At 41.8% G+C, this 16,244-nt stretch overlaps 1 protein-coding gene across 7 annotated transcripts in view; it reads right to left on the bottom strand.

Moving 5' to 3' along the window:
- Window positions 1-4,178: 4,178 nt before the first annotated feature.
- birc6 (baculoviral IAP repeat containing 6) overlaps window positions 4,179-16,244 on the bottom strand; it is a 221,699-nt gene continuing 209,633 nt past the window's right edge. For 6 of the 7 annotated variants that reach the window (XM_030156692.1, XM_030156697.1, XM_030156695.1 and 3 more), the window contains exons 73-74: window positions 9,704-9,838; window positions 4,179-5,444 (exon numbers count right to left, since the gene is read on the bottom strand). In XM_030156692.1, coding sequence (XP_030012552.1) covers window positions 5,274-5,444; window positions 9,704-9,838 — 306 coding nt within the window. In that variant the 3' untranslated portion in view covers window positions 4,179-5,273. The remainder of the gene's footprint in view (window positions 5,445-9,703; window positions 9,839-16,244) is intronic. The other variant, XM_030156694.1, reaches the window with a different exon arrangement.

Here is a 16,244-nt window from a genome sequence, read left to right as displayed (position 1 = left end):
AGTGAATGAATGAATGAATGAATGAATGAATGAATGAATGAATGAATGACTGAATGAATGAATGAATGAATGAGTGAATGAATGAATGAATGAGTGAATGAATGGCTGTGACCTGCAGACCTTCCAGAGTACGATGCGCTGCTGCAGAGTGAACTACAGTCGACAGAGGAGTTCAACAGGATGCAAAAGCAAAACAAACCTCAAACTGACTGTTTAACAAACCGACTGCATGTTTTCAGAATAGATTCAAAACACAGGTGTCGAGTAATGAAGTACAAATACTGAGTTACATTACTTAGGTAAAAATGTAGGTCATCTGTACTTTACTGGAGTAATTATTTTTCCTGCTGAACTGGGCCCACAGGCCGTGGGTTTGACCCCCCAGTCTACTGCTGCCTTCAGGCGCTGTGGGAATTATGGTAAATACTAGTTACAAACTCAAAAATTACACATGAACGCCCCCTCATGTCGTATTTTCCACTGGAGAACGAGAAAAAAATGAACCAGAAAAAATGAATAAAAATGACCTTTGACCTTTTCAACATGGCTGACAGCAATGAGGCATTCACGTCCAATGATAAAAAATGGTTTTATTAACGATCCACTGCGGTTAACGGATGATTTTACACATTTATATTTTACACAATTTACAAACAAAACAAATGTATAAAATTAATTCAGCCGTCCAAAACTGTTTTACTCCAGTAGCAGGTCACCATAAACTGTTTCAGCCATTTTTCATTTCACTACAACAACAAAAGCATTTGAATGCAACGCAAACGAATTTTCAAATCCACTAGTGCACAGGTGTCAAACCTGCGGCCCGTGGGCCAAACCTGGCCCACCAAAGGGTCTAATCCAACCCATGACGTGAATTTGCGAAATGCAACAATTTCACTGACAATATTAACAATCAACGATGTCAAAGTCATTTTATTTGAAGTCACATCCAGAACAACGTCAAATACTGTCATAATAACCTCGAAATAATGACGACAAATATTTCTCTTTGTTTTAGTTTGAAAAAGTCAAATTGCATGAAAATGTTTAGCTTTACAAATGATCCTTTCACAAAAAACGTGAATAACCTGAACAAATATGAACAAATATGAACAAACATGAGATGCCTGAAGAGAAACAAGTGCAGTTTCACCAGTTTTCTGTCTGTTTCTACATATTTGGTGTATTTATAGATCCACTGTGATCTGAAACTGTTTAATGCACGTGTGTAAATCAGAAGCTGAGGCAGAATATTGTTAAAATTACATTTATTTTTCTTCAAGTCTTCTCAGGTTATGTGTGATATTCAGATTTTGAAGGTAACGTTATAGATGTAAACATGTTCTTCTTCTGCTGCTCCAGTTCGTCTGAAATCCTACTGGACTCACTGTGGACCCTGAACTAAAATGACCTGGACCCCCTGCACTGGTGTCCCACAGACAGAAGGTCCTGGGTTCAATGCCCCGCCCCTCTGCTTCCTGAACTTCAGGTGGGTCCTTCATTTCCTGTCTTTGATTATTGGACACACTCATTAATGCCGGTGTGTTTAATTAACCAGTATCACAACATGACGCAGCAGACCCACCTGGACTAACCAGTGTCCAATAATGAAAGACAGGAAATGAAGGACCCACCTGAAGTTCAGGAAGTAGTGGGGCGGAACATAGAGTCCATTCCAACACCAGTCGATGGGGGCGGAGTTTGCATGTTCTCTCTGGATACTCTGGCTCCTCCCACCATCCACAGACCTGCGCTGAATGTGTGAATCTGAACTGTCCATTGGTGTGAATGTAGTGGTAGTTTGTATATGTTCAGACCTGTGATGAACAGGGTGAACCCCACCTTCACCCAGAAGGACAGGCTCCAGTGACTACCCCCCCCCCCAAAAAAAAATGAATGAATGAATAGTGGAAAGGTTCATCTTCCCCACAGCACCTGAAGGCAGCATTAGGGCGTCTCAAAAATCACCTTTCCCTTCAGATCACAGCGTTATTTAAACCAGTTCATCTCCAACATGATAAAAGCCCCCCCCCAAAATTTCAGCAAAATCCATCAATGTTTGACCCCCCCCCCCCCCAAACCACAAAGTATGAAGGGCCTGTCAAAAAAAAACAAACGCCAAACACGCTCATTTTAACTCAGAAAATCACATAATGAGGTCTGAAGTGTCCACAAACGGCTTTTTCTGGTATTTTCCAGCGTCCCTGGAATATCAGCTTCATAGGTTATTGCATCAGGTGATACAGAAGTGAAAATAAGGTGATTTTTAGATAAAATAACTCCATTATAGGCTAAAAACTTGAAATAGAAAGAAGTTCCAAACAGTTAATCTAGTTGAACACAGTGTCTGTTTTTTTTAAGCCCCTTTTCAAAGTTAAAGACAAATAGAGCTGAACACTGAAATAATAAAGATAAATACAAGATTTAAGGGTGCATAAATCAAAGACTTTAACCCTTTCATGCATGAATTATGAGAACCTTCGAGATTTTTTGTCTAGAGTTTTTATTCCTCCTGAGGCATGAAAAAAATCGGACCACTGTCCCTGTATCTTAGCGTCCAAATTCAAAGCTTTGGTAAATGTATCCAGATCCATTTCTTCTCCCCCAGTTCTGTGTATTTATTCTATTACAGAAATAGCCCATGTTTTGCTCATATTCCAATCAGATCTGTAAAAAATTCTAATTCATACTTGATATCATTGATACTGATTTATTGGATCAATCCACTTCCTATCTGTTAGAATGGGAACATTTTTTAAAGTCGCACCAAATCCAGAATCAGATCTGGATCCAAATAATTTCACTAACTTTTGTTGACATCACCATAAAGACGCTGTATACCAAGTTTGAAGTCAACTGGAATTGTAGTTTCAGAGAAGAAGACGATTGAAATTTTTGTAACAGACGACAGATGACGCATGACGACAGCAGCTGACGGCCTGTCGGCTGGTGGGTCGTTTAGGAACACTAATCTGCCAAATTGTCTCTAAAATGTCCCGTCAGACAGATTTCAAATTCTGTGTTTTGACCCAAAAGCAGAAAGTGAGATGAAAAGAATGAAATTAAAACATTTTTAATGCTGCTAATGTGATGTTTTCTCACATTTTCATATTCTAATACTAGTTATTACTCACCTCATAGAGATAATATGCAAAAAAAACCTTTTGTTTAAAGAAAAACAAAAAAAACCTGGTAATTATAGTCTAACAATTAACAAATGATTTGCACTAAAACATGTCAGTGCTGATCCGGTTAATTAAGAACAGCAAAGTTAGAGTAATGGTCTGAACGTCAGTGTATTATGGGATGGTGCATAAGTGTCTGTTGTGTTGGCTGATATGGAACTAAAACAAAACCCATGAATATACAGAGAACAGCTGGACAAGAACTGACCACTGGAGTGACCACTGGAGTGACCACTGTGCATGAAAGGGTGAATGATGACATGGTTCTGATAATCTGCACATACTTTTACACGTGTGCATTTCAGTTTATTCAGATGTTACTCACTCTGTAGTTTCTCTTCCATTTCCTTCTTTAGAAACTCTGGTAGTTTGATTCTGTGGAACCATCCATGGATGCGCTCTCACATTCACACCTATGGGCAATTTAGATTAACCAATGAACCTGTGGTGGGAGGAGTCAGAGTACCCAGAGAAAACCCACGCAGACACAGGAAGGCCCCCCCCCCATGGCCCTGGTGTTGGAATTGAACCCAGGACCTTCTGTGATGGCTCCAGGTCTCTCCTCTGCACTGTGGCCTCAGACAGTCGTCCTCATTCGTCTGTGCTGCAGTTGCGTTGCCGTGTCTGCTTTGGTTTCTGTCGGTCCTTCTGTATCCAACAGACTCGGTACCAGTCGACTCAGTCAGGTGCCACAGGTGACGCAGTATGGATGTCTGCACTTTAGGCATTTTAGTCTCCATTACACATTTAAAAACAGCATTTTTTGACGGGCCCTTCATACTTTGCGGTGGGGTGGGGGTCAAACGTTGACGGATTATGCTGAAATTTTTGGGGGGGGGGGGGGGGGCTATTCTCATGTTGGAGATGAACTGGTTTAAATAACACTGTGATCTGAAGGGAAAAGTGACTTTTGCGACGCCCTAGGCAGCAAAATGAAGTGCTCAAGGTGCATTCAAGGACACAGAAAAGAAAGAAAGAAGCAGAGTCCAAGTGTACTTTCAAGCTCCATTTAATGTCCTAGCAAAAGGAGAATGTGACTGTAGGAGTGAGTAAAATAGAAAGTGCATTTTTGTTCACTGGAGTCAACATAATAAAAAAAGATCAAAGCAGTTTTTTTTTCTTCTTCTTCTCTGTAAGTCAGACGGAGCAGAGTTATTTTCGTTTGTAGAAAGAGCAAAAGAAAACGAGTCGAAGGTACTCAGTCGGAGTATTTGGTGGTAGTATGGTGTAGATCAAAGGCACATCACAGCTTTTGTATCTCACTAGGGATTGTTGCACACGCACAGAGAACACACATACACATGCACCGGCCAATCAGGTTTCCCCGTGTGGAATCCGACACGCGTCCGTCTTCTGATCTACAGTCATGTCATGGAGGGTTCTGAGAGGTGGGGGGGTGGGGGGGGGGGGGGTGGAGGAAGAGGAAGAAGAGAAGGAAGAGGAAGGGGAGGAGCTGGGTGGGTCTGGGCCGTTTTCCTGGCGTGGTCATGATCCTAGAAACTGAAACGAAGCAGCAGATGACCTGTGGGGGGGGCCGGGGGGGGGGGGGGGGGGGGGGGTCGCCTTTTTACATGGTTTTCTCTGATTGGGTTATGTGTGTGTCCTTTTCCCCTCTTTCTGTTTTTTTTAGTTTTTTTTTTAAATAGTATCCTTAAAGAACGACCAATATATCCTCAGTTACAATGCTCTAACAGTCAAAAAGGAAAAAAAAAAAAAAAGAAAAATGAACATTCAGTAAACATTCTTTCTCTAAAGGTAGTTTTCCCTTATATAATCTGTAATTTTCCTCTGCCATTATGTATACATAAACAAGTTTAATAACATACCAATCAGTGGTTATTTCACAATTGGAAAAAAGCACAAAATGTTTACACTCTTGTACAGGTAAATAAAAGTTTTTCAGCCCCGCGTTGTCGTCGTCTATTCTGCGATTAGATCTTTACATACAAATATGGACAAAGTGGTGGCTCGGCCTCGGAAGCCAGCGAGTCTTTACGAGTAATCATCATCATCATCATCATCATCAGGAGGAAAGAGGAGGAAGAGCGGGGGATGCTGGGAGGGAGATAGGAGAAAGGGGGCGGGGCCTCATAGCTGGCCCTCGCCGTCCTGGCTGCCGCCGGGCTTCTCTGCGTCCTGATTGGGCAGCTCTTTGAGGATGAGGGCGGCGCTCTTCTCGGAGAACTCGTCGCCGTCGGGCTCCAGGCCGTCAGGACAGGGCAGCTTCAGAAGCTCCTCTCTGAGCTGAGCTGTGTGTCTCTGCAAACAAACAAACAAACAAACAAACAAACAAACACGTTAAACACAGGCATCTACACGTTCAACAGCTGAAGGAGCTCAGAGTCAGTGTGGACGGGTGAAGGTGTCAGGGCTTTCTGTGTCCAAACTGGACCAAACACACACACACACGCACGCACGCACGCACACATGCACACACGCACGCACGCACACACACACACACACACACACACACACACACACACACACACACACACACAGTTCTGCTCCATGAAGTCAAACCAACGACCACACCTCAGTGAAGGACAGTTTCAGGACCTGGGCCCTCATGTTCACAGACTTGTGTGGATTTCATCGGTAAACCTGGCGTTCGCTTAAATCCAGAAAAGTCCGTACGCACAAAAAAATCCAGATGAATCAAACTGAGCGTGCGCCTGAATCCAAACACACTGCCTTTATTCATCCAATCAGCTGGAACTGAGCGCATGTGTTGGAGTACCTGACTCCTCCCTCTCTACGCCCACATTTAAATATGCAAATGAGCATAAACGGGGTCTGCAGGTGGGGTTCCCCTGTCTGCACGATCACATGACGTCAAGGAGGACGCGAAGCGGAGGACAAAACAGACGGAAGGAGAAAAGGATGAACTCAGACGGTTTGAGCAGAAAGTGGAGGATACTGTGGGCGACACTGGACTGACTGGGACCAGCCAGAAGGTAAATGTAGAGTTAGTATCAGTGTCAGCCACACATGAGTTCATTCATGGGTCATACAGTCTGACCACAGCTGAACTAGATACAGGTTCATGTATGATCATGTCAGGAAATCAAAGAGGAAATCCTGGACTTTGACTCATGTTTAATCACTCAAATTATTTTCCAACAATCAGACAGAAGTCGGTCAGACCCAGTCTCATCCTCCTGTCACACAGGCTTCTGCTGAACCCCCAGCGTTAGCAGGTCCTCTGGTCCAACAGCTGCTGATGCCCCTCAGACCCACATGGGTCTGCACTGACCCGGGTCACCAGAGGACAGTCTGTGGAGTCAACGAGCGACTGGACCGACTCATAAATGTTCTGACAGACATGAACAGTAAACGCATTTATCAACCAGTGAATTCTGGGTCCTGGTCTGTTTATGTGGTTGGTGCTGAATGTCCTCCCAGGCAGGACTGGAACTGATGGGTCCAGGGTTGGTCTGGTTGGTTCTGGTTCTGGTGGTGGATGTGCTGCTCTGACAGTAGGATGTCATGTCTGTGTGTTCATTGTTCTTCTGTGTCTCTGATGTGCACATCAATCAGAGGAACGACCTTTTTCCCATTATTAACAGCTTCTCAGTGTCTCCACTGGTTCCAAAACACTAGAAACGTCAACTCCAGCTGTGGAACTGGTGTGGAGGAGCGCACATTTCCACGGTCATTTCACTCTTTATACATCTGAACAGGAGCGTGGAAAAGGGCGTACGCCAGGATTCTGTGTGTACGCACGCTTTATCCATGAGGCCCCAGGACCGGATCTGAGACAGACAGTCTGAACAGCACTGACCTGACCCAGACCACTGTCACATGTGGTCCTGAATCTGACCCAGACCACTGTCACATGTGGTCCTGAATCTGACCCAGACCACTGTCACATGTGGTCCTGAATCTGACCCAGACCACTGTCACATGTGGTCCTGAATCTGACCCAGACCACTGTCACATGTGGTCCTGAATCTGACCCAGACCACTGTCACATGTGGTCCTGAATCTGACCCAGACCACTGTCACATGTGGTCCTAAATCTGACCCAGACCACTGTCACATGTGGTCCTAAATCTGACCCAGACCACTGTCACATGTGGTCCTGAATCTGACCCAGACCACTGTCACATGTGGTCCTGAATCTGACCCAGACCACTGTCACATGTGGTCCTGAATCTGACCCAGACCACTGTCACATGTGGTCCTGAATCTGACCCAGACCACTGTCACATGTGGTCCTGAATCTGACCCAGACCACTGTCACATGTGGTCCTGAATCTGACCCAGACCACTGTCACATGTGGTCCTGAATCTGACCCAGACCACTGTCACATGTGGTCCTGAATCTGACCCAGACCACTGTCACATGTGGTCCTAAATCTGACCCAGACCACTGTCACATGTGGTCCTAAATCTGACCCTGAATGCAGAACCTGACATGAGTCTGACCCCCCCCCCCCCCCCAGGGGCTGACCTTCACCTGTGTTCAGACACTATTTTAAATATACACTATATATACACAACAGTTGAACAGTTTCCATAGTTACTATTTTTAGACTACATTTGTGTTTCTCTCAGGTGTTTGTATTTTTTACTTCTATCCTTGTACAGAACTTTGGACACTTTGCGTTGTTGTAAATGCGTTATAGAAATAAACCAGACCTTGATTTATGTAAATATATATTTTCTCTTAGAAATAATAGTTTTTATTTTTTATATTTTTTAGCCTCTTTTTCCTTTGCATGTCATTTTCCTAACATTTCCTAGTTAAATTATTTCAGTTTTTAAACTTCTCTTAAATTCTTCTGTTTCTTTACACACGACAATAAACAGAGTCTTTGAGTTTTTGTTTTCAGTCACATGACCTCTGCTCTGTCTCCGCCCTCTTACAGTGGAGGGACGCTGGTAGGGACTAGTTTGCGTGGTGCATGTATCCCAGTTTGTTGCCGTAGTGTGTAATTGGGTCATAAATCAGCGCTCACGTGTCTGCGTTCCCTTTAATTTCCCCTGAGCTGCGGTCGTTTCCACAGCAGCTCTGCAGTTTGGTAATGAGTTTGGGATTATTTGATTCACATGCGTTGGGTGAGACGTATGTTCGTGTAAATCCACACAATGTGAATTAACGACATGAATATTAAACAGACTGAACAGGAAACAGCAGCTGAATCATCTACAAAGTTTTTAAATTTAAAAAAATGAACAAATTAAATAAAAAAATGACAAAAATAATAAGCACCCACAACAAAATCAGCCAAAAACTGAATGAAATTGAAGAAAAAATAATAAACCCACGGAGTTGGATCGATGACAGTGGATGGACACACTGGGTTTATATAGATTAAATATTATATATATATATGATTTTACACTAATGAACTGCATGTGTGGATGGGCTCAGTGGATCAGCAGGTCTTAGAGGTTCCAGATCAGTCGGGCTTTGGGTGACAGCGGCTGTTGGGGTCTGTCTGGGTGAACACGATGACTCTTTCTGTCACTAAAACTACAGCACATGCTTTCAACGAGGCCACGTGTGTGTGGATTTGTCTTCAACTCTATAAACAGTCAAAGCAGCGGCGTCCTCTTTATTTGTATTTCCTGTCAGGAACATCAGTGCAGGTGGAAACCAGTCCGTCTGCTGGGCACCTCCAACTGGTACGAATGGACCACAGTATGTTTGGTTTAACGAAATCATGTTAATGAAGGATGTGTGTTTGACAGTCCTGCACTTTAAAAAGTTACATTAATGTTAACATATTTTGAATAATAGAGTACTTTAAAAACTTTCAGTTCAAATATTTGAATAAAAGGTACTTTAAAATGTTAAGTTAAAATGAGAATGTGTGAATAATAACATGTTACTTAAAAACAGTTAAGTTAAAGTTAAAATACTTGATTCTTGAAGGACTTTGAAACATCTAGAAACCATTTAAAAGCATGTGACATATTGTTTGTGTAAAAATGATCAATGATGATGAGTGATGTTTGTATATTTCTGTTTTGTTTAAAGGTTTCCAACCTAATATTCCTCTAAATAACAGCAAAAGAATATAAGATACTGTTTTCTGAAAAAAATGTAAATTCGGCTGTTTTTCTGAATTAATGAGATAAACAGCTGCTTAATTACAGCAAAAATATTCCTCCAGTCCGGCCATGATTCTGTTTGTTTATTTTTTCCCTAGTAACGACTACTTCTGGGTCAGAAAACTGAACTATATTGAAAAAGGCAAAATCAGATGAAACGGTCATTATCCGTTTTTTTCCATTTTTCATTTGAGCACAAAATTGGGAAATGGAAAAATGAACCATTATCTGTGTTTCATTCTGCTTTTGAAAATGAAACCCCCCCCCCAAAAAAACTGAGTAGTTTTTTTTGTTTTTTTTAATTTTTTGGATTTTAAATTGAAAAACGAATGAACGAACGATACATGGATTTAAAAGGAAGAAGAGTTGAGCCGTTTGATCTTGTATGTTTTGCCAGGCCATGTTCACGTTTGCGCAGGAGCTGAAAGATCTAAACCCTGTGTGGAACTGGAGCCTACCTTTAGTGCAGCTGCATGATGGGACATGGTGCGGCCCACCCTCTTGTCGCTGCTGTACTGCTGGATGTCGGCGATCCACTCCTCGCACTGCGACATGATCTCTGTTCGCTTCAGGTAGAAGTGTTTGTGGATCACCTGCAGAGACGGAGCGACAGTGTAAGGACAGGAAGGAAGAGGCGGAGCCAACCTGTGGACCACCTGGACCACCCGGACCAGGTAACCCACCACCACAGACACAGTCATAGAGGGAGAAAACCCTCAGCTGGAGAACTGAAAACATTTAACAGATGAAAGGAACCAAACTGTGAGCAGATGAAAAACCCATGTGTTCATATTCATGGGCTGAGTATCGGCAACAATCTGGAGATACCATACAAATGACAATACTAGGATCACAATACGATATGTCATGATACTGTTAAAAAGGCCATTTTTGTTAGTTTCTTTTTTTTTTTAATGATTATTTCCTTGAAGAATTGAATTACAGCAGATTCTCCAGTCAAAGCCATGGACACACTGGGTTTATGTTCAGATAAAGACAGACTGGACTGAAAAAGACTGTTTATTCAGTTTGATCTGTTTCAGAGAGAAGAACCATGTGACATGTTTGAAGGTACTATCTTTATTCTATTGTTTTTATTTGGTAGTGGTTTATTGTTCTTATTTATTTATTTTGTCGTTTTTAATTGTGTGGGTTTTTATGTTGTTTTTTTTTAATCTATTCTTGTATTTTATTCGTTTATTTGGGTTTTCTTTATTCTTCTGTACAGCACTGTTTTCTTTTTTGTACAGTTTCTATGTCTTTAAATCTATTCTGTATTTTCTTCTTCTATTTTGGTTTTAATTATTCTTCTGAACAGCACTTTGGTCCACTGCAGTTGTTTTAAAGTGCTTTACAAATAAAGTTGGATTGGATTGGATTAACCATCAACTGTAATCTGAGTTGTTTTTATGAACATCTACATGATCAGTGAATTAAATATAGGAAAAAACAACTAAACGATGGATGACACAAGAAGAACTGACAATAAATAATTGGATAGACATAACCATGAGGATTTACAGGATGGACAGAATAACCTTCACTGTCAATTGGAAGATGGATTTTTTTGTGCAACACTGGGAGGAATGGGTGAGATGAATGCATGAATATGAGCCCAAAAATACTGTGAAGGAAATCTGTTTGTGTTTTTATTTATCTTTATTTATACATTGTTTCTTTCCTTTCAGATCCTGTATGCCAGGACCACGATGAGCTGCTGCAAATGTTTTGGTTTGGTTTTTTTACACCCACTCTGGATGTGTGTAGTTTGTGTATTTGTCTGTTTTTTCAATGTGTGAAAATAATCTGAATTCTTTCAATAAAAAGAGAATTAAAAAAAATAAAAAAATAAAAAAATATAGGAAAAAACAGGATTTATACTGAAAAAATGCAAAACACAGAGGGTAATATGACAATAAATGCTGATAAATCACTTCAAAAAGGTTTGATGTAGAGAAAACTTCCTTTGGGAGCGGCTCCAGTGGTGGCCCTGGGTCTGTGTGGGTTCAGGTCCCTGGGTCTGTGTGGGTTCAGGTCCCTGTGGGTTCAGGTCCCTGGGTCTGTGTGGGTTCAGGTCCCTGGGTCTGTGTGGGTTCAGGTCCCTGGGTCTGTGTGGGTTCAGGTCCTTGGGTCCGTGTGGGTTCAGGTCCCTGGGTCCGTGTGGGTTCAGGTCTGTGTGGGTTCAGGTCCCTGGGTCTGTGTGGGTTCAGGTCCCTGGGTCTGTGTGGGTTCAGGTCTGTGTGGGTTCAGGTCTGTGTGGGTTCAGGTCCCTGGGTCTGTGTGGGTTCAGGTCTGTGTGGGTTCAGGTCTGTGTGGGTTCAGGTCCGTGTGGGTTCAGGTCCCTGGGTCCGTGTGGGTTCAGGTCTGTGTGGGTTCAGGTCTCTGGGTCTGTGTGGGTTCAGGTCCCTGGGTCTGTGTGGGTTCAGGTCCCTGGGTCTGTGTGGGTTCAGGTCCCTGGGTCTGTGTGGGTTCAGGTCTGTGTGGGTTCAGGTCTGTGTGGGTTCAGGTCTGTGTGGGTTCAGGTCTGTGTGGGTTCAGGTCCCTGGGTCTGTGTGGGTTCAGGTCTGTGTGGGTTCAGGTCTGTGTGGGTTCAGGTCTGTGTGGGTTCAGGTCCATATTTTCCTTCAGTTGAACTCAGTCCGTTGCTGTCGTCTGTCAGTCTGTGTTCGTTTGTGTTGGTCTCTGGTATCATTTGTTTGACACTCTGCTCCATCAGTGGTGTCAGTCAGCTCAACACACGCCCCCCCTTCCCCTCCGGTCCACGTCCTAGCAACAGTCGCCAGGGCCGAGGCATCAGTATGCAGTGAGCGCCGTGCGGGGTGTGTGTGTGTGTATGGGTGTGTGTGTGTGTGTGTGTGTGTGGTGTGTGTGTGTGTGTGGTGTGTGTGTGTGTGTGTGTGTGTGTGTGTGTGTGTGTGTGTGTGTTAGTTCTGATGATGGGTTTGGCTTCTGCGTTCACCAGCAGAGCAGCATCATAAAGGACTGGCTTTAATCTGCTTCTTCTACATCTCCCATCGCTCTCTCTCCGTCTTTTACTCCACTGTTGTTCGCGTTTCCTGTCGTATCCCCCCCCCCCCCCCCCCCCATACTGGTGGAGGTGGGCGACCAGCGCTCAGGGAATGTTTCAAGGTCACATGAGTGTGGTAAACACAGCGAGATCAGCCGCTGAGAAGCTCCTCCCCCACCGGCTCAGACAGGTGACGCTGAGCAGCTTCAGCTAAAGACCACCACAAGCAACCAGTACACGGGTCTGAAACTGGGTTTGTGTCGGCACCAGGGACTGATACAGCTTTAGAGACCCAATAAGAAAAGGTAACTGTAGACAGGGGTGTGAGAAAATACCGGTTCTGCAAGATAACGCAATATTTCACTTCACCATACTGCATGGATATTAATGTACTGTGGACGTTTGTACCCTGGCAGAGGTCATGTTTTCATTGGGATCTGTCTGTGTGTTGTTAGCAAGAGAACTCAAAAAGTTACAGACAGATTGTGAGGAAATTTTCAGGAAATGTTGATACTGGCACAAGGAACAAAGTATTACATTTTGGTGGTGACCGGGGGTGGGGGGAGGGTGGGGGGTGATCTGCCTTGGCGGAGGTCTGCGCTCTCTGAGTTCTTCTGTAGTTAGGTATTTATTTAAATGCAGATATTGTGGAGGTTCATTTTTGTTTTTTTTTTTTTTGTTTTTCTTTTATTTATTCTTATTTCACACTCTTTTATTCAATAATGTTTGTTCCTTTGTTGGAATTGAACTAAAATACTGTTCTGATGTTAGTTCTGAACTAATAGAGTCTTTGAGTACTTAGAAAAGCGCTAAATAAAACTGACGCATTATTATCATTATTATTACTATTTTTTTTTATTAGAATCTGAACATTTGAACAGGATCTGAAACTGGAATGTCTGTAAAACAGAACTTCAGTTTGAACACAGGAACATTTTGTGATAGAACATTAGCTCCTGTTCTGATCAAATAAAAATGTGTTCAGTGTTTGTGCAGATTTCTGGTGTAATTCAATTCTTCAAGAAAATAATAATTTTTAAAAAAAGAAATAAAAATGAGCCTTTTTAACAGTATCGTGATATATCGTATTGTGATCCTAGTATTGTGATTTGTATGGTGTTGCCAGATTCGTGCCAATACACAGCCCTAAATGTCGACGTACTTCCCCAGGATGGACCTAATGATGATCTCAGATAAATGCAAAAAAATTATCCTCTTGCTTTGAGCCATCCCATAATTAATGAATTTACAATCAAATATCAGGTTCAAAAATAGGACCCAAATATGGACATTAAATCTCCCTAGGTGTCAGTGCATTAGATGTGTAAACGTGTAAATGTTCTTCTACAGACTCTAAATCAGGGCTGTCAAACATGCGTCCCGGGGGCCAAATGCGGCCCACCAAAGGTTCTGATCCGGCCCATGGGATGTTTTTGCAAAGTGCAAAAATTCCACAGTCTTGAACTGAATTAAGCAAAAAAAATATTTAGGGAAAAAATTAGGGAAAAAATGTTGAATTAAGCAAAAAAAAAAAAAAAAAAAAATCAAGTAAGTAAAAAAATCCTTCAATTAAGCCAAAAATAAAATCTTGAATTTAGCAAAAAATCTTGAATTAACAACTTCAAATTTGTCTTTTAGTGCAAAAAATAACATTAAATGATGAAAATATTGACATTTCCAAACTCTCCTCTAACAATAAAATGTGAATAACCTGAACAAATGTGTCCAACCTGAAATGTCTGTATTAAATTCAGTCCAGTTTGAACTCTTTTCTTCCTGTTCCTCAGTGTTTAGAGTCTTTGTAGATCTGATCCAGAATGCACATGGACTAATGAGAAGTGGAGGAAGAAGACTGAGAAAATTACACTGATTTTACTGAAGAAATGTCAGTTTTTTCAGGTTATTCACATGTTTTTTGATGGAATAGTTTATAAAAGTAGGTTCATAATTTAATGTTTTTTGGATATTTACTTCGATTTCCACAATGCACCTGTGACAGAATACAGAAATATTTGAAAAAATTGTAATATAGTTATAGTAATAATCTGGGCATGTCTCCAGTTCCACAGCATTTTTGGTGGTGTTGATGTTTGTTTACTGTACACGGCCCACGCTTATTTTACTGAATATGAATTTTCCACACAGGACCAAAAGTTGCTGTATTGGTCCTTTTAAAGCAGGGCTGTCAAACTCATGTTAGTTCAGTTCCACATTCAGCTAAATCTGATCTGCAGTGGGCCCAACCAGGAAAATAAGAACAGAATAATATAGAAATAATATTAATTCCAAACTTTTCTCTATGTTTTAGAGTAAAAAAAAAAGTTAATTTACATTATGAAAAGGTTTACATCTGCAAACTATGCTTTCAAAAGATGTGAATAACATGAACAAACTGAAAAAATCAGTGTAATTTTAACACTATTCTGCCTCAGTTTATCATTTCCACATGTACATTAGAAATGACAGATCACAGTGGATCTACAAACACACAAAACATTTAATAACAGACAGAATATTGTTAAAATTGTACTGACTTCTCTTAAGACATTTCAGGTTATTCATATTTGTTCAGGTTATTCTTTTTTTTTTTTTTTTTTCAAAATTATACTTTGTTTTAGTGTAAAATACATGGAAATTAGGGATGTAACGATATGCAAATTTCATATCACTGTTACTGTGACCAAAATTATCATGGTTATCATTACTATCATGGTATTGTTGAAACTGTGCTCAAAATGTTCAAAAAGTACTAATACACACACTGAAATAATTTAATGAAGTTGTATTTTGAAAAAAAAACAAAAAACAAATAAAATAATCGGCACAATGTACCTTCTGTTGCAGAAACATTCAAATATTACCATGTAAACATCAAACATACACATGTGCATTAAAGATGGAATCTTATGGACACTGTTTGAGCATTTTCCAGATCAAGTTTGAGTTGTTTGAGTTTCTTTTTCAGTGATAGATAGAACGGAGGTCTCTCCTTCTCTCTCTGAGTTTTCAAAGTGCGGTAATCAAACATGGTGATCATGATAATGAGAATTTCAACGGTAATATGAACCATCACAAATTTTACTGCAGTTTATCGTTATACCGGTAATCATTACATCCCTACAGAAAATATTTACATTTACAAAGAGAAACATTTGGAGTTGTCACTATTTCTATGTTATTATGATCGTATTTGACTGGTCTGACCCACTGGAGATTGAACTGTTCTGCATGTGGAACCTGAACTAAAAGGATTGTTATTATCTTCAGTATAACTTTTGCATTTCACAAATTCATCCCAGGGGTCGGACTGGACCCTTTGGTGGGCTGAATTTGGCCCCCGGGCCGCATGTTTGACACCTGAGTTTGAAAGTAATCCCTCCTCCATCACTGGACCAATAGGCCATGGTAAGAACAGCACAGATCTGACATTATGCACAGATGTGGTCGTCCATGTGACGTTCCCTCTGAGCTCCACACGTGAAGGCAGGTTGACTTTTAGTATTTGGACACACCATCGATCACAGCGCACAGAGAAGCTCTTTATGCAAACCATGAAGCAAACATTGGATCAGGGCCGTTGTGACAAATGACCTTTAGGGAAATACACGTCTGTGCGCACACATACATGCAGGTACGTGGAAGAACGTCCACGGCGGCGCGTTCAAGTTCATCTGTGCGGCGGCTGATGGAGCGGCCTAATGCCAGATAAACCCAGTGACCTTTGAGCTAATGCGCTCCGCTCCTGATTCCACGGGGAAGAGGAGGGCAGTTTATGTGTGGACGTGCTCGGCACATAAAGGGTCAAGGGCGACGGTGGATCACACAGCCGTTACCAGCGGTTCTGTATTCTGTTGGTACTGTACTGTGGCCTCGGGTCGCTGCCCCGCTAACCCCGACCCACTCTCACTGGGGGGACATCTGAAAACGTTACCTTCCACAGCGCAAATACAGAGGAAGCCGAACGCGCAGCAGTGGCAAATCCACGCAGGTTC

The sequence above is a fragment of the Sphaeramia orbicularis genome, chromosome 15, assembly GCF_902148855.1.
Source record: "Sphaeramia orbicularis chromosome 15, fSphaOr1.1, whole genome shotgun sequence".
Classification (NCBI taxonomy): domain Eukaryota; kingdom Metazoa; phylum Chordata; class Actinopteri; order Kurtiformes; family Apogonidae; genus Sphaeramia; species Sphaeramia orbicularis.
This window is presented reverse-complemented; position numbering and strand designations above follow the sequence as displayed.